The 19,201-nt window shown below is 46.1% G+C and overlaps 1 protein-coding gene across 1 annotated transcript in view; it reads right to left on the minus strand.

Moving 5' to 3' along the window:
• The window catches only part of chtf18 (CTF18, chromosome transmission fidelity factor 18 homolog (S. cerevisiae)), a 137,537-nt gene that overhangs the window by 60,638 nt on the left and 57,698 nt on the right, over nucleotides 1-19,201 (minus strand). The window contains exons 14-17 of the mRNA XM_038819546.1: nucleotides 9,824-9,954; nucleotides 9,535-9,700; nucleotides 9,045-9,269; nucleotides 6,965-7,114 (exon numbers count right to left, since the gene is read on the minus strand). Coding sequence (XP_038675474.1) covers nucleotides 6,965-7,114; nucleotides 9,045-9,269; nucleotides 9,535-9,700; nucleotides 9,824-9,954 — 672 coding nt within the window. The remainder of the gene's footprint in view (nucleotides 1-6,964; nucleotides 7,115-9,044; nucleotides 9,270-9,534; nucleotides 9,701-9,823; nucleotides 9,955-19,201) is intronic.

Raw genomic sequence — 19,201 nt, forward strand, 5'->3', positions numbered from 1 at the left:
GGGACGGATTAGAGGGCGGGCCTGAAAACTACAGATCACTGTAACCTCACTTACTGCAGTTGCCAAAAAATTGTGCTGACTGAAAACTGCTGAAAAGAATCAATGAGGAGCAACAGGGAGCTTGCACAGATATGTGTAAATCGAGGTTATAGCTCCACTGATTGGCTGACAAATTATGTCACGATCACGTAAATGCGACGTTGATGATTTGGAAAGGACCACCTTATTTGGGGAAAGGGGCAGAAGTGAGCTAAAACAAGGGCAGCTATAGTCAGGACATAGACAATCAGAAAACTTTATAATTGTGCTCACCTCCTCTCCAAAGAATTGGAGTAGTGCCCATCTTTTGAACTTACTACCTAGTGGTCGCACAATGAAACCAATAAATTACAGACAGCTCAGGGACTCGGACCTATACCGGGAGAGATACTGCTCTATCCCTGGGAAAGCAACTGTGCAACCGGGAAAATAGGGCTCGTTGTCAAGTCTGATGGTAATGAGCATGTATTTACTTACAGAGTAAAGAAAGCATCGGTAATGCGCACTGTACACTGCAGCAGTCCCGATGGGAATTTGAGATTTACTCTTGACGTGATGCACAGAACCATAAACACAAATTCAATGAAGGCAGCAGACATTAATTCTCACTGGAATCTTTATTTACTGGGTAGAATGCCCTACTTGCCTGTCAGCGAGGATTCAGTTTTGAAAAAATAAAAATTTGTTCACGGGGCGTGCCAGCATTTCTTGCCCAAACCCGAGAGCATTTAAGAATCAACCACATTGCTGTGGATCTGGAACCATATAGGCCAGGCGAGGACGACAAATTTCCTTCCCAAAAGGACATTAGTGAACCAGATAGGTTTTTACAACAATCGATAATGGTTTTTTAAAAACAGAAATGTTCCCAATTAAGGGGCAATTTTAGCATGGCAAATCCACCTAATTGCATATTTTTGGGGTTGTGGCCCGGGGGGGGGAAAGAAGAGAGAGACGACCATGGACAGTAACCTGGCTGGGCTTGAACCTGGGTTCTCAGCGCCGTGAGGCAACAGTGCTAACCACTACATTAGCAGGTGCCCAGATAATGGTTTCATGGTCATCATTAGACTTTTAATTCCAATTTTCATTGAATTCAAATTGCACCATCTGCCGTGGTGGGATTGGAACCCGTGATCCCAGAGCATTACCGTGGGTCTCTGAATTACTAGTACAGAGACAATGCCGCTATGCTACTGCCTCCCCAATGTACAGTAGTAAGGGCTGAAGAGGTCCGGTGCCACAAATGCCTATGAGCCTGAGGTGCCAGTTTCGAGTCCCAACACAGGACTCCACGGCAAAGGAAGGTGCATTCATTTTAGAAAATAAATTTAGAGTACCCAATTCATTTTTTCCAATTAAGGGGCAATTTAGTGTGGCCAATCCACCGCATGGCACAGAGGACCAGGGTTCAATCCTGGCTCCGGGTCACTGTCCGTGTGGAGTTTGCACGTTCTCCCTGTGTCTGGGTCGGTGTCACCCGACAACCCAAAAAGACATGCAGCGTAGGTGGATTGGGTATGCTAAATTGCCCCTTAATTGGAAATAAGATGAATTGGATACTCTAAATTTAAAAAAAATTAAAAATAAAGTTGTGGCCAATATTCATCCCACAATCAATATCACTAAAAAAATGATCATCATTATTTTGCTATTGGAACAGTGAAATACTTCTTAAAGTGTAGTCATTGGCTGCAAAGTGCTTTGAGAAGAATATAAATCTCTTTCTTTCCTTTGCCAAATTACCATTGCATGTTCAACCTCACCATTCCAATTTGAATGTCAACATCACAGGTTAGGCTCATCACTCAGTGACGGGACGGGATTGACTTCTGGTATTTTAAACATTAAGCACAGTGGAGTAAAATACAGGAGCTCCTTCACTACCCTCAAGTCAGCGAAGGTGATTAGGAAAGGATGAAACATTTTTAAACCTATGACTGTTCAAAATATTAAAGGTAGACTCAGTAAGAAGGTCCAGGTGTCTATTTAAAAAAAAAACAAACTCAGCTCTTTAAACTTCCCTAATTCACTTCTGCACGGAGATCATGGTGGCACAGTGGTTAGCACTGCTGCCTCATAGCTTTGGGTGATTACGTGGGTTTGCACCTTCTCCCAGTGTCTGCAGGGGTTTCCTCCGGGTGCTCCAGTTTCCTCCCACAGTCCAAATATGTCATGATAAAATTGCCCCTCATGTCCAGGGATGTGCAGGTTAGATGGGGTTATGGGGATAGGTTAGGGGAGTGGGCCTAGGTTGGTGCAGACTAGCTATGCCAAATGGTCGCCTTCTGCACTGTAGGGATTCTATGGTTCTATCATATTGGCACCGAGTGTTTGGGAGCTGGGATTCTCTCAGGTTGTCAGCCTCATCTTCTGATGTTACTCCCTAAAAGTAATATACCGTAATGTTAGGCATTTGGACGAAGACAGTGAAAGACGAGAGTGAATACTTGAGAACAAGTCTATTGTGGGCTGTAGTTCCTAAAGGCTTCATTTAAGATGGCAGGTTCCATCACATTCCCCAACAATTAATTCACAGGGCCCATTTCCTTCTCTCTCACAATCTTTTTGGAAAAAATAAAATCTCTGGACATGGGTTTTCCTGGCTTTGCTGATAAAAATGACTGGTTTGCAAGACCACTTCAGAGACCAGTTAGGAACCAACCACATTGGTGTGGGCCCGGAGTATAGGCCAGTTCCAAAAAGAGCTTCTTTACATTCCTCACCAAACCAGACGTGTCATCTTTCAAATGAGACATTAAACCAAAGCCCTTTCTTGCCTTTTTGAAAGAATGTGAAAGATTTTATGGCAGTTTCCAAAAAGGATCTAGGAAGTTGTCCAGGATCTCTGGCCAATACTCCAGGGTCCCAGGTTCGATTCCCGGCTGGGTCACTGTCTGTGTGGAGTCTGCACGTCCTCCCCGTGTGTGCGTGGGTTTCCTCCGGGTGCTCCGGTTTCCTCCCACAGTCCAAAGATGTGCGGGTTAGGTGGATTGGCCATGCTAAATTGCCCGTAGTGTCCTATAAAGTAAGGTTAAGGGGGGGGGGTTGTTGGGTTACGGGTATGGGGTGGATACGTGGGTTTGAGTAGGGTGATCATGGCTCGGCACAACATCGAGGGCCGAAGGGCCTGTTCTGTGCTGTACTGTTCTATGTTCTAATACATATCCCCAAATCAACAGCAATAAAATACATTATGTAGTTATTTATGTCATTGCTGTTCGCGGGATCTTGGTGTACATAAGCCTCCTGCCGCATTTCCTTGCGTTAGAGGAATAATTAACTTCAGAATTAATTGATTGCCTGTGAACATTATGAGGGTGTTAAAGGTGCTGGACAACAGAAAGTTGTTTATTTTTGTCCTTACTCAAAATCTCCAAGGAACCTCACACACAGCGGCTCCTGCTAAGATCACCTTTTATATTCCTTAATCCATGGCTACCGCCACAACCTCTGTAGCACCACAACTGCGACAATGGGCCGAGATCATCTGCTGCATTTACTTAGTTTTGTCCTGTTGCCTGCTCCATACGCACGATTAGGTCACTGAAAAATAAGGATGTTGTCAGAACCCCTTCTGCATTGAGGGAAGAAATCGAGGGGATTTAACCCTGGCTTTTGGCCAGAGCACAAATGACTCACGAGTGCAGTGGGATTTTACTGAACAAAATATAACTGAAACTGAAACAAAATCTAAATTATACTGGCCCAGCAGATAAATGGCCTACATTCTGCGGGTCACCCCAGTTAACACCAAGTGTCGCATGCTTCTCGTACTGCTGCCAGTGTAATTTTGGAACAGGTAGTCCTGCAAACAACAAGTCCACTTGGCCACTCTGTCGATGCTTATTACATACAGGCATTAGTTACTAAGACTCCCAATAAATTTTCATCACCAGCCAAGTGACCATTAGAACTGAAGTTCATGTTTCTGTGGGCGGCTTTCAGTCCAGTTTTGGATTTTACATCAAGGTTCCAGCACAGAAACAGAGCCATTTCACCCAACTCCACACAAACCCTTGCCCCACCAGATTTCATCCAGCCTTATTAACACATGTTTCTATGCCCTCCGTCCTCATGCACTCAATGCACCTATTCACCTCCATCACTCTATGTGCGAGCAAACTCCACATTCTAACCACTTTCCTGGATAAATATATTTCTCTCGAATTCCTTATTGGATTTTATTGGTTTCTTTCTTACTGACCACTGAACCCCCCCCCCCCCCCCCACCCCCACACACAAGTGGAAACATCTTCTCTATAACCGAGCCTCATAATTTTAAAGATCTATTTATTAGTGCGCCCCTCAGTTTTCAAATGCGCAGTGACCAAATTCACTCCTGCATGTTAAAATGGTGCTCGCCAGCATCTAGAGGATGAGCCATTATGTTGATATATGCATAAACACAGGCATATTGGTTCATCTTTCAAATATGATTGTTTTCTCACTCTTTCGCCTTGCTCAAATCAGAGATGAATTTACCCTTTTTGGTACAGCAATATATGAAAAACATATTTTAAAATTATTTCACAGGGCGTGGGCGTCGCTGGCTAGGCCAGCATTTATAACCCATCCCTAATTAGCCTCGAGAGGGCAAGAAATTATGTTCGAGCCAGTGGTGCCTAACCCCCTGTGAAAGGAAATCAGGAATGAAACAGCTGACGTGATCTTGTTACTGGCCGCTCCAAATTCACTACTATTTAAAATTAAAAAATTAAATATCCACATTACAACCAAAATTAATTTCAACAGAAAGGCCTAAACCTGAGAGAATAAGACCATTAACGGGTAATGGAGTCCATTTGGATTGTTAGAAATTAGCACTAAATTTCAATGGAGATTTACAACAAGTGGGCGAATGGTTACGGTGCTTTGGTGCTACAGTAAGATTAGAACTCATGCTCCACTTCACCAGACAGTCTGAATCATAGAATCACACAGCTCAGGATATCAAGAGACACATTTTGCCTGTGTCGGTTTTTTGAAAGAGCTATTCAATTCACCCCAACCTGTTGCTGCGCTTTCCCCCATAGACTAGCAAATAGCATTCGGAGTAGGCCACTCGGCCCCTCAAGCCAGCTCCACCATTCAATACGATCATGGTTGATCGGATTGTAACCTCAATCCCACATTCCTGCCTATGCCCGATAACCTTTCAACGCCCCCCACCCCTTGTTAATAATAAATATATTGATCTCTACCTTAAAAATATTCAAAGATTTTGCTTCCACTGCCTTTTTAGGAACAGAGTTCCAGAAACTCACGACCCCCAGAAAATAATTCTCCTCATCTCCATTTTAAATGGGATCTTTTTTTCCCCCCCGAAAATCTTTTATTGAGGCATTTATAATTTTAACAATTTTAAACATCAAATTTGAACAAGAACAAAACAATATATAACCAACAAACCCCCTGAATCAAACCCCAGCCAACATGGCTTACACAGACAGTGCCACTTTCCCCAGTCCCCCTTCCGTTGGTTCTCCTGCCCTTACTCGTCCATCCCGTGCCTCCCCTTCACCCTCCCCTCTGACAGCTTGATTTTTCTCAAAAGTAGTCAATGAACGGCTGCCACCATCGAGCAAACTCCTGCAACGATCTCTCAAGGCAAATTTAATTTTCTCAAGTCTGAGAAACCCCACCACTTCACTAACCCATACCCCTGATTTTGGGGGCTTCAGAGTCCCTCCATCTTAGTAGGATTCGTCTCCGGGCCACCAGGGAGGCAAAAGCCAGGACATCGGCCTTTCTCACCCCCTGGGCCCCGGGTCTTCTGACACACCCAAGATTGCCACCTCTGGACTCGGCACCACCATCAGTTTTAATACCTCTGACATGACGTCAGCAAATCCCTGCCAGAAGCCCCTCAACCTCAGACATGCCCAAAACATATGGACATGGTTCGCAGGACCCCCCACACAGCGCCCACATCTGTCCTCCACCCCCTTAAAGAACCTGTTCACCCGGGCCACAGTCATGTGTACCCAGTGGACCGCCTTAAATTCTATCAGTCTGACCCTAGCACACGACGAGGATGCATTGACTAGCCTCAGGGCCTCCTCCCATAATCCAGCCTCCAACTCCCCACCCAGCTCTTCTTGCCATTTTCTCTTCACCATCCCTCTTGGGGCTCCCTCCCATTCCATCAGTCCCTTATAGATCTCTGATGCCTTCCCCTCTCCGGCTCCTGCTCTCGATACCACCTTATCCTGTAGACCCTGGTGCAGCAAGTGCGGGATGGTCGAAACTTGCCTCCACTCAAAATCCCTCACTTGCAGATACCGGAACCCATTCCCACCTGGCAACTCAAACTCCTCCTCCAAACTCTGGAAGCCCTCATCAATAAAAAGATCTCCAAATCTCTTGATCTTAAATGGAATCTTTTACACAGTGACCCCTGGTTCCAGATTATCCGACAAGAGAAAACATCCCTTCCACATCCAATCTGTCAATACCCCTCAGGACCTTAAAAGGCTTTGATCAAGTCACCTCTTATTCTTCTAAACTAATGGATACAAATTTAATCTCTCCAATGTTTCCTCATAAGGCAGTGCACCCAAGCCTGGTATTTGTCTAGCAAACCTTCTCTGAACAGCTTCTAATGTATTTATATTTTTCTTTGACCAAAATTGTAAGATGTGATCTCACCAATGCCCTATACAACTGAAGCATAACCTGCCCACTTTTGTAATCAATTCCCCTCCCAATAACCGATAGCTTTCCGTTAGCTTTCCTAATTACTTTCTGTACCTGTGTATTAGCCTTTTGTGAGTTTTCACTAGGACATTCCGATTCCTCTGCACCTCCATTTAGGTCACAAACTTTAAAAAATTCTTCCTCCTTTTCAAGTATTTATGGGAAAGTCAAGATCCCGGCAGGCCCTTGGGATGCCTAAAAACCCGCACCAGGCCAGGTGACTCACCGGTCGCAGCTTCGGAGACAAGATGTCAAGTAGAAGGCAGAGGATCTCCGATATAAGCGCTTGCAGAGTGACTCGGCTGCGGATCGTTGGGCTGATTTCGCCCACCATGGATATCACTAAGTTGCGCACACGAGTAATCTTGGTCTGTGCCTGAACAAGTGGAAAGAAAACTGTGATTAGAAAAATACAACAAAGTAGAGTAGGAGGGAAAATATGGCGGGTAGTACCGGTGGGAGAGGAGCGGGCTTGTGCAATATGTTATGATTGAAGTATTGAAAGTACATGGATGTTTGCACATTTTTGCCTTTTTTACTTTCTTTCTGATGATGTCTGTAACTATTTATAAAGCCAAAAACTACCTCAATAAAATTGTTTATTAAAAAAAAGAAAAATACAACAAACTGTGCCTTTCCACAGAAAATAAAGAGACTGCTGCCATTTCAAAATGGCGTGTGGCTGAAACACAAGACACGTAACAGAGAAGGGTTCTGTACAGTACTTACTACAAAATTTAGAATAACCACCCAGTACATTAAGAACCAGACCAAAAAGATCCATATTTCAAAGATACATTTTACAGCAGAGAATTGCACCCATTAATAAAGGAGAGCAAGGAGGTTTTCCTCACTAGCAGGTCTCCTCATTAGTTGTGATACATGCTCTCATACCATGAAACATCCTCCATTGAAATAGCATTTGTTCAGTGCAAGTTACTCCTCCTTTGCCAAGAAATGTTCAAACAAGGAAGTGTACAGAACAGCTTCCAACACTTAGCTGAAAGAATCCACGGGGGCAAGTACCGGCGAGGCTGCTGGCCAGTAACAATGGCTTCCTCGTTAACCCAACTGACCCCTGGCCCATTTGTTTGCTCTCCCTCGGGAAATATTTCTGTATAGACAAGAGAAACGCAGTCTAACAGCCATGAGGCCCTGCTCCGTGTTATATGGAGAGGTAGACAACAATGAGTTTGATTTGGAACCTTTGACCTCCGGCTGCCAAGGGAATGTACTCATTCTGTATGGATATCGGGAAAGATTAAATTGGCTTTAGTAGTAAAACAAATCCACAGGCTAATTTATTTTAAATTTTTTTTTTTTTTCTATTTAAAAGAGAAGGTAACGTTCAAGGAAAAAGCATTTCCAGAGGAGAACCAGCTTCTCTCTGTTTAAATTTACGCCTTGATTTTTCGAAGTGTTTTTCCAGTCTCTCTCTCCCTCAATTTTATTTTTTTTTCTTTCAACTAATTTAATTGGTTCTGCCACATATTTGGCGACTTAACAGAGGATGATGGGAGCCATTATAACAGGAGACAAATTCAACCCTGGTGATTGCTGGGAGCACAGACAGACTGATGAAAACTGTACATTCCTGTTTTATTTCCACATACCCTTGGGGGGGTGATGCTGTCTTCTAGGATACGGCCCCACAGAGGGCAGTGCCTTCCAGAACCAACTTACACATACAAGAGAATGTTGGCAGACTGCGGGATACCTCAACAAGAGCAGTCTTACCCTCAATCCACACCCACAGATCTGCACTACAACAGGGGGCCGCTGGGGACTGATCAATAGTGGGAACCCAGAATGATCTCCAACTCTGCCCTTGCTCATTGCAAAGAACTACTGGTCTGCAACGAGCTCCCTCACCACAAGGAACTGAACACTCGACTCTCCCAAAGTCAACAGCTTCACTTGGGAATGTATTTATCCTGTTTGGATGTTGGGAAAGATTAAATTGGCTTTAGTAGTAAAACAAATCCAAAGATGTAAACTTCTAGATTAAAACACCGACAAATAAACATCCCATTCAATCTACTGGTTACCAAATGTTTTTTTTCGCCTTGATTCATGAAGTTTCAATACACAAGTTGAATTTGCTAACTCAGAAGGTTGTGGATGCTCAATCTTTGAATTTTAAGGTTAAGATGGATAATGGTTGGTCTCAGGGAATCAGAGGATATGGGTATCAGGCGGGAAAGTGGAATCGAAGCTGCACTTCAGCCCTGCTCAGGCGGAATAGGGGAGCAGGCTCGCTGGGTACTCACATTAGTTTTGCCTATGCACACAAGAGTCTTTCTTACCTCATAGTGGCTGTTTGGATATGAAATCCTTGGAACGCTGGATGCTGCAAAGAGCATGTGAAACGCAACTGGAAGGAAGGGCAGGTACCGCATCAGCTGGAAGTTCTGCACGCTAATCATTCTCTCATTCAGGATGTCTGTGAACTCCAACCACTCTAGCGCCAGGCAGACTCCACTGAAAGTGGGATCCTTGAACTTCATAAGCAAGAAATTGTCGAATAAGCCCTGAAGTGTGGATCGAAGGTGGATTGGTACAGGGTTAGAGTCATTTCTCTCATCAATTCGGACAAACAGCTTGACTAGAATCAAGGCAGATGGATGCACCAAGGTGCTGCATGACTCTGGCCATGCTCATGGCACACACACCACATTCAGAAATTCATTTTGTACAAAATTAATTTTAAAGAGACTGAGGTTACACTGACAAGTGTCTCTGAAGACAATTTGCATTCAGTAAATGAAAAAGATATACATCCGTCAAATTATTCACCTGGGTAATCTTATCGTAATCTCCTGTTGAGGTGGCGAGATGAAGGATATGGTTAAATCTCTGTGCTGCTGCACCGAGTGGGGGCTTCACCACGGCATTCAGAGGGTCCTGGTTGTCAATGAACCGTAATTCATCTGGTAAGCTGCAGTCCTGAGCAATCCGCTTCCTAAAAGCAGAAAATTAAGGGTACATTCATCTCCAGTCCATTGACCTCACTGCCATAGCAGATTTAATGGCAACAGTCGGTAATGACAATGCAAATGATGCTGTGCGGCAGATGCTTTGTTACCTTTGAACCTTTGGGAGTTGAAAGATCTCTTGCCAGACAGCGAACAGGCTTTTGTTTTGGTCCTTGAGGCCTATCTTTGTGGTCAGAACCATCTTCATGCTCAGCTCCTTCTTCCCTCTTCCATGGAGGAACTAAAAATGCAATTCAGCAATTCAGGCATTGACAGCGTGCAATAGGAACAGAGATTTCAACAATGCAGAGAACATCAATAGATATGAAGTGCATTTATTATCCAGGTGGTGAGAAATCTGAGGCTATCACTGCAGGGCTGGAAAAACAAAGGAAATAACTGCATTTCTGTCATGCCTTCATTATCCTCTCGGCATTCCAGTCAATGAAGTATTTTGTCACTTTAGTAATTCTGGGAGCGGGACACCCAAATCCTGCACAGCAAGATCCTACAAACAATGGTATGATGATTAAGGAGGCCAAGAAGCTTTGCTAATGTTCATCGCTCAACCAACATACCCAAGAAAATTCCCAGTGCACCATTATCTTCTGGCTGTATGCAGATGTTACTTTCTTTAAACGACTACTGTGTTTAGCCTCATTATATAGACTGCATTGCTGTGTGTAACGGTTTGCAATGCTTCACCATGACAAAACACTGGATGAATGCAAGAGATGAGTGGAAGAAACTGCAACAACTAAGACCCTTTCTACATCACAGTGGTGTGTGCAGGATCATGCATCCTATCTCAGAAGGGGCGGTAAATCGGACCCTGGTGCAGATTCACCAGCACAATATCAGGGCTAGAAAACTGTGTCAATGAGGAGTGGCTTCAGATAGTGGAACTAATTTCAATGAAGCAGAGAATAGCATCTAACAGCAGTTTCTAAAAGTATGCTTCCTCAGGTTGGACAGTCAATGATGAGGCAGTCAACAATTTAAATTGTTTTTTTTAAAGAAAATATTTTATTGAAGCATTTGCAATTTTCACAATTTAACACGTTAACATTTCTAAAACAACCGCGCGGTTCGACGCACAAAATACCCCCTAAAAGAACAAACAATAAACCACATCCCCCACTTCTCCCGCCCTATCCCCAATTACCCGCATACTAAGTTCCCTGTCCTTATTTAACATTACCATTCCTACTGCTTTGCTCTCCCCACCGCCCCCTTTTCCCTTTCCCCCCTTACTGCTGACGTCCAATTTTTGTTAAAGAAATCGATGAACGGCTGCCAACTCCGGGCGAATCCCTGTATTGATCCTCTTAGAGCGAACTTGATTTTCTGAGACTGAGGAACTCGACCATTTTGCTGACCCACACTCCTGATTTTGAGGGCTCCGAGTCCCTCCATCTCAGCAAGATCCATCTCCGGGCCACAGGGCGGAGAAGGCCAGGATATCGGCCTCCATCCCCCCTTTGCTCCCGTATCCTCCGACACCCCAAATATTGCCAATTCTGGACTCGGGAGTTATCCTATTATCCTACCTTCCAGGACTTCAGACATAACACCCCCAAATCCCTGCCAGAATTCCCTCAGTTTCGGACATGCCCAAAATATATGAACACGGTTGGCCGGGCTACCCCCACACCGTCCACATCTGTCCTCCACCTCCTTGAAGAACCTACTCATCTGGGCTACCGGTATCTGGGTCCTGTGGTCTACCTTGAACTGAATCAAGCTAAGTCTAGCACAGGACGAGGATGCATTTGCCCCTTTCAAGGCTTTTTCCCCACAGTTCAGTTTCCAGCTCCCCTCTTAGCTCCTCTTACCACTTCACTTCTCTGATAGGGGCCCCTTCCCACTCTAACAATTCCCTGTAAATGTCCGAAACCTTCCCACCTCCAACCTCTGTTTTTGACAGCACTTTGTCCTGTAGTGCCTTAAGCGGGAGGCAAGAAAAGCTTGGAACCTGCCTAAGTACAAAGTCCCACACTTGAAGATACCAAAACCCGTTCCCACCCGGCAAATCAAACTCCTCCTCTAATGTCTCTAAGGTTGGAAAGTCCTCCTGGATGAATAGATCCCCAAACCTCTCAATCCCTGCCCGCTGCCATACCTTAAAGCCCCCATCCAGCCCCCGGGACAAACCGGTGATTGTCACAGATCGATGACCACACTGACGCCCCCTCCAGTCTCATATGCTGCCTCCATTGCCCCCACACCCTGAGGGCTGCCACCACCACCGGACTTGTAGAGTACCGACCCGGCGAGAACAGCAGGGGTGCCGTCAATAAAGCCTCGCTCCCAGACCGACCCCTCCCCCAGTCCCTACTTCCTGACCATTGATATGTTGGCAGCCCAGTAATAGTTAATAAACCTCGGGAGAGCCAAGTCTCCACCTCTGCGGGTCCGTTCCAGGAGTGCCATCTTTACTCTCTGGGTTTTACCCGCCCATATAAACTTCGATATTGCCACATTCATACTTCTGAAAAAGCCTTTGGGACAAAAATCGGGAGACATTGAAAAAAGAAAAGCAGTCTCGCAGAACCGTCATCTTCACCGTTTGTACCCTCCCCGCCAGGGTCAGTGGGAGCATGTCCCATCTACGGAAATCCCTTCTCATTTGATCCACTGCTTTGCCCAAATTTAACTTGTGAAGCTGCCCCCAATCCTTGGCCACTTGAATCCCCAGATACCTAAAAAGGTAGCTCCTTCAGCCTCCTTTCCTGCCCCCATGCCTGGATCGTGAACATCTCGCTCTTTCCCATATTTAACTTATATCCTGACAATCACCCAAATTCTCCATAGAGAGAGACCCTGTGTTCCACCTCCCCCCACATCTCACCAGGCATTCGCTGCTCTCTGGGCCATTGCTAAGGGTTCTATAGCCAGGGCAAACAGTAATGGGGAGAGCGGGCATGCCTGCATTGTCCCCCGATGTAGACTAAAGTATTCCGACCAAACTCAGTTAGTTATTACATTTGCCACCAGGGCCTGGTACAATAACCGGACCCACTCTCAAATCCCTGCCCAAACTCAAACCTGCCTAAAATATCCCATAGATACTTCCACTCCACCGCCTCCTGTTTCCTCAGCTGCTGTGCCAGCATCCTGCTAGCTTTCTCCCCTTGTTCATATATTTCCCCTTTTACCCTCCTCAGCTGACCCTCCGCCTTATCTGTGGAAAGGAACCCAAACTCCATTTGAAGTCTCACGCTACTTCAGGACCTTCTCATTTGGAGACTCCGAATATCTCCTGTCCACCTATAAGATTTCTACTGCCAACCTGTCCAGCTCCGACCGCTCGGTTTTATCCCTGTGGCCTCGAATCGCAATACATTCCCATCTAATAACCACTTTCAGTGCCTCTCAGACCACCCCAGCTGCAGTCTCTCCCATGTCATTGATCTTTATGTACCCCTGAATGGCCTCTCTCACTCGCTCACGGATCTCCTCACCCGCTAACAGCCCTGTATCTAGTCTCCACTGTGGGCGCTGGGGCATTCCCGTGCCTGCCCGTAGGTCTATCCAGTGTGGTGCATGATCTGAGACCTCAGTTGCTGAGTACTCAGTGTCCTCAACCCTGCCAGCAGTGTTTTATCGAGCATGAAGAAATATATCCTGGAGTACGCCTTATGTACATGGGAGTAGAATGAATATTCCCTGCTCCTTGGTCTCTCAAATCTCCACGGATCCACCCCTCCCAAGCGCTCCATGAGCCCCCACAGTTCCTTTGCCATTGCTGATAGTTTCCCTGATCTAACACTCGACCGGTCCAACCTCGGGTCCAGGACCGTATTAAAGTCACCCCCCATGATCACCCGCTGATGCGAGTCAAGGTCTGGGATCTTCCCCAGCACCTTCCTGATAAACGCAACATCATCCCTGTTTGGGGAATATATATTCACCAGCACCACTGCCATTCCCTCTAACTTCCCGCTAACCATAATAAATCTGCTTCCCGGGTCTGCCTCCAACTTCCCCACCTTGAATGTCACACTTTTGTTAATCAGGATAGCCACCCCCCTTGTTTTAAAGTCCAGTCTTGAATGAAACACTTGGCCGACCATCCCTTCTTCAAACCAAGTTGGTCTTCCAGCTTCAGGTGTTTCTCCTGTAACATGGCCACGTCCGCTTTTAACTGTCTCAGGTGTGCGAGCACACGGGCTCTCTTAACCGGCCCGTTCAGTCCACGAACATTCCACGTAACCAGTCTGGTCGGCGGGTCCCTTGCCCCCCTCCCCTGTGGACCAGCCATGACCTTTCCTAGGCCAGCTCCTAACCCGTGTTCCGCACCTCACTTGATCCGCCCCTCGGCAGCGACCACCATCTGATCTCCATCTCCAGTCTCCTAGCTGTCCCTTACCACCCCCCACTTCGTCTTTCCTCAACTCTCCCCCACTTTGCTCCCGTGAACTAGCTGTCCAGCTAGTCCAACAGCTCCCACCCTCGGAGATCAAAAAACCTGCCATCTGCCAGATTCTACCCCCCTAAACATAGCACAAGCACTCAACACAGTAACAACAATCCCCAAAAGCAAACACCATCCCCCAACGCGCAGCCAACAAGGCCAACACTCCCTACTAACCGATTCTTATCAGTCCCATCACCTTCAAACAGAATCAAACTCAATAGAAGCTTCAAGCAGCTGAAGCAAAATTATGCATACAAGAATCAACCATCTTTCTTACAGAAAAGAAAACTTCCCGTCGCAACTTAAAAGGTTTTTCCTCTGTAATCCAGTACATAGAGCAATAAGTCAAAATCAAATGACAAGAAAAAATAATCCTTTTCTTCCCGAACATCACGACTTAACTCATAGAATTAGAAAGATTGAAACTTTAAACAAGATAAAACAGAACACAGAACTATTTTACACTCTCTCCCCCCCCACTTTATCCCTTCTCCTGCAAATTCCATCTTAAAAACCATTTAAAATACCACTAAGAACGAGAGCTGCTGAATGTGCGACCGTTTATTCCATGGCCACCACTGGAAGTCAACAATTTAAATTGTTACTAAGCCTAAGGAGAGAGGTTAGAAGAAATTTGCTGGAATAGAGGAAGAAGAAAGATGACAATGTATTGGGATTTCCTACATTTATCAAAGAACGTGAAGGGAGCCAGGAGTTTAGAGTACAGCTGACTGGAAGCAGAGTCGGAGGGCGGAGGTCCAGTTGGTCCAAGGGGCAGCTAATTCTGTAAAGTAAGAGGGGATGGAGGGTAGGGCAGTTGCATGCTCCTCCTGTAGGATGTGGGTGGTGAGGGATACCACTGGTGTCCCCGCTGACTATACCTGCGGGAAGTGCACCCAACTCCAGCTCCTCAGAGACCGTGTTAAGGAACTGGAGCTGGATGAACTTCGGATCATCCGGGAGGCAGAGGGGGTTATCGAGAAGAGTTACAGGGAGGTAGCCACACCAAAGGTACTGGACAAGAGTAGCTGGGTTACAGTCAGGGGAAAGAAAACTAACAGGCAGACAGTGCAGGGATCCCTCGTGGCCGTTCCTCTTCAAAACAAGTATACCGTTTTGGATGCTGTCGGGGGGAATGACCTACCGGGGGAAGGCCCCAGCGGCCAGGTCTCTGGCACTGAGTCTGACTCTGGGGCTCAGAAGGGAAGGGGGAGCACAGAAAAGCAATAGTAATAGGAGATTCAATGGTTAGGGGAATAGATAGGAGATTCTGTGGTCGCAAGCGAGACTCCCGAAAGGTATGTTGCCAGAGATGTCTCGGATCGTGTCTTCAGGATCCTGAAGGGGGAGGGTGAGCAGCCAGAAGTCGTGGTGCACATTGGTACCAACGACGTTGGTAGGAAAAAGGGTGTGGAGGTAATAAACAAGTTTAGGGAGTTAGGCTGGAAGTTAAAGGCCAGGACAGACAGTGTTGTCATCTCTGGTTTGTTGCCAGTGCCACGTGATAGCGAGGCTAGGAATAGGGAGACTGCGCAATTGAACACGTGGCTGCAGGAATGGTGTAGGACGGAGGGCTTCAGGTATTTGGTTAATTGGAGCGCATTTCTGGGGAAGGTGGGACCTGTACAAGCAGGACGGGTTGCATCTGAACCAGAGGGGCACCAATATCCTGGGGGGGGAAGTTTTCTAGTACTCTTGGGGAGGGTTTAAACTAATTTGGCTGGGGAATGGGAACCGGATCTGTAGTCCAGCAACTAAGGAAGCCGATATTCGGGACGCCAAAGCACGTAGTGATGCAGTGGGGAAGGTAACACTGACAAAGGAGAGTATTTGCAGGCAAGGAGATGGGTTGAAGTGTGTATACTTTACTGCAAGAAGCATCAGGAATAAGGTGGGTGAACTTAGGCATGGATCGGTACTTGGGACTACAATGTGGTGGCCATCACGGAAACTTGGATAGAAGAGGGGCAGAAATGGTTGTTGGAGGTCCCTGGTATAGATGTTTCAACAAGATTAGGGAGGATGGTAAAAGAGGTGGGGGGGGTGGCATTGTTAATTAGAGATAGCATAATAGCTGCAGAAAGGCAGTTCGAGGGGGATCTGCCTACTGAGGTAATATGGGTTGAAGTCAGAAATAGGAAAGGAGCAGTCACCTTGTTGGGAGTTTTCTATAGGCCCCCCAATAGCAGCAGAGATGTGGAGGAACAGATTGGGAAACAGATTTTGGAAAGGTGCAGAAGTCACAGGGTAGTAGTCATGGGTGACTTCAACTTCCCAAACATTGAATGGAAACTCTTTAGATCAAATAGTTTGGATGGGGTAGTGTTTGTGCAGTGTGTCTAGGAAGCTTTTCCAACACAGTATGTAGATTGTCCGACCACAGGGGAGGCCATATTGGATTTAGTACTTGGTAATGAACCAGGGCAGGTGAAAGATTTGTTAGTGGGGGAGCATTTTGGAGGTAGTGACCACAATTCTGTGACTTTCACTTTAGTTATGGAGAGGGATAGGTGCGTGCAATAGGCCAAGATTTATAATTGGGGGAAGGGTAAATACAATGCTGTCAGACAAGAATTGAAGTGCAGAAGTTGGGAACATATGCTGTCAGGGAAGGACACAAGTGAAACGTGGAACTTGTTCAAGGAACAGGTACTGCGTGTCTTTGATATGCATGTCCCGGTCAGGCAGGGAAGAGGTGGTCGAGTGAGGGAACCATGGTTGACAAGAGAGGTTGAATGTCTTGTTAAGAGGAAGAAGGAGAAGAGGAAGTAAGGCTGAAGAAACAAGGTTCAGACAGGGCGCTGGAGGGATACAAGATAGCCAGGAGGGAACTGAAGAAAGGGATTAGGAGAGCTAAGAGAGGGCATGAAACATCTTTGGTAGGTAGGATCAAGGAAAACCCCAAGGCCTTTTACACATATGTGAGAAATATGAGAATGACTAGAGCGAGGGTAGGTCCGATCAAGGACAGTAGCGGAAGATTGTGTATTGAGTCTGAAGAGATAGGAGAGGTCTTGAACAAGTATTTTTCTTCAGTATTTACAAACGAGAGGGGCCATATTGTTGGAGAGGACAGTGTGAAACAGACTGATAAGCTCGAGGAGATACTTGTCAGGAAGGAAGATGTGTTGCACGTTATGAAAAACTTGAGGATAGACAAGTCCCCCGGGCCTGACGGGATATATCCAAGGATTCTATGGGAAGCAAGAAATGAAATTGCAGAGCCATTGGCAATGATCTTTTCGTCCTTGCTGTCAACAGGGGTGGTACCAGAGGATTGGAGAGTGGCGAATGTTGTGCCCCTGTTCAAAAAAGGGAATAGGGATAACCCTGGGAATTACAGGCCAGTTAGTCTTACTTCGGTGGTAGGCAAAGTAATGGAAAGGGTACTGAGGGATAGGATTTCTGAGCATCTGGAAAGGCACTGCTTGATTAGGGATAGTCAGCACGGATTTGTGAGGGGTAGGTCTTTCCTTACAAGTCTTATTGACTTCTTTGAGGAGGTGACCAAGCATGTGGATGAAGGTAAAGCAGTGGACGTAGTGTACATGGATTTTAGTAAGGCATTTGATAAGGTTCCCCATTGTAGGCTTGTGCAGAAAGTAAGGAGGCATGGGATAGTGGGAAATTTGGCCAGTTGGATAAAAAACTGGCTAACCGATAGAAGACAGAGTGGTGGTGGATGGCAAATATTCAGCCTGGAGCCCAGTTATCAGTGGCGTACCGCAGGGATCAGTTCTGGGTCCTCTGCTGTTTGTGATTTTCATTAACGACTTGGATGAGGGAGTTGAAGGGTGGGTCAGTAAATTTGCAGATGATACGAAGATTGGTGGAGTTGTGGATAGTGAGGAGGGCTGTTGTCGGCTTCAAAGAGACATAGATAGAATGCAGAGCAGGGCTGAAAAGTGGCAGATGGAGTTTAACCCTGACAAGTGTGAGGTTGTCCATTTTGGAAGGACAAATATGAATGCGGAATACAGGGTTAACGGTAGGGTTCTTGGCAATGTGGAGGAGCAGAGAGATCTTGGGGTCTATGTTCATAGATCTTTGAAAGTTGCCACTCAAGTGGATGGAGCTGTGAACAAGGCCTATGGTGTGCTAGCGTTCATTAGCAGAGGGATTGAATTTAAGAGCCGTGAGGTGATGATGCAGCTGTACAAAACCTTGGTCAGGCCACATTTGGAGTACTGTGTGCAGTTCTGGTCGCCTCATTTTAGGAAGGATGTGGAAGCTTTGGAAAAGGTGCAAAGGAGATTTACCAGAATGTTGCCTGGAATGGAGAGTAGGTCATACGAGGAAAGGTTGAGGGTGCTAGGCCATATCTCATTAGAACGGAGAAGGACGAGAGGCGACTTGATAAGAGGTTTATAAGATGATTACGGAAATAGATAGAGTAGACAGTCAGAGACTTTTTCCCTGGGTGGAACACACCATTACAAGGGGACATAAATTTAAGATAAATGGTGGAAGATATAGAGGGGATGTCAGAGGTAGGTTCTTTACCCAGAGAGTAGTGGGGGCATGGAATGCACTGCCTGTGGAAGTAGTTGAGTCGGAAACGTTAGGGACCTTCAAGCGGCTATTGGATAGGTACATGGATTAGGGTAGAATAATGGTGTGTAGGTTAACTTCTTACGGGCAGCATGGTAGCATTGTGGATAGCACAATTGCTTCACAGCTCCAGGGTCCCAAGTTCGATTTCGACTTGGGTCACTGTCTGTGTGGAGTCTGCACATCCTCCCCGTGACTGCGTGGGTTTCCTCCGGGTACTCCAGCTTCCTCCCACAGTCCAAAGATGTGCAGGTTGGGTGGATTGGTCATGAAAAATTGTCCAAAATTCTATGATTAACCTAGGACAAAAGTTCGGCGCAACATCGTGGGCCGAAGGGCCTGTTCTGTGCTGTATTTCTCTATAGCTCTAGATTGCTCAGCAAAGGGAAGTACTGATACGCCAGGCGCAGTCTTCTCTCTCCCCATTGGTCTTTCGGCCTTCGAGAGGGGGTGGTTCTGCTTGAAACGCCTGTTTTTCTGGACTCTATGCTCTCTGCCCTCTCTTCGGGTGCCTATC

This window comes from Scyliorhinus canicula, chromosome 15 (assembly GCF_902713615.1).
Source record: "Scyliorhinus canicula chromosome 15, sScyCan1.1, whole genome shotgun sequence".
Taxonomy (NCBI): Eukaryota; Metazoa; Chordata; class Chondrichthyes; order Carcharhiniformes; family Scyliorhinidae; genus Scyliorhinus; species Scyliorhinus canicula.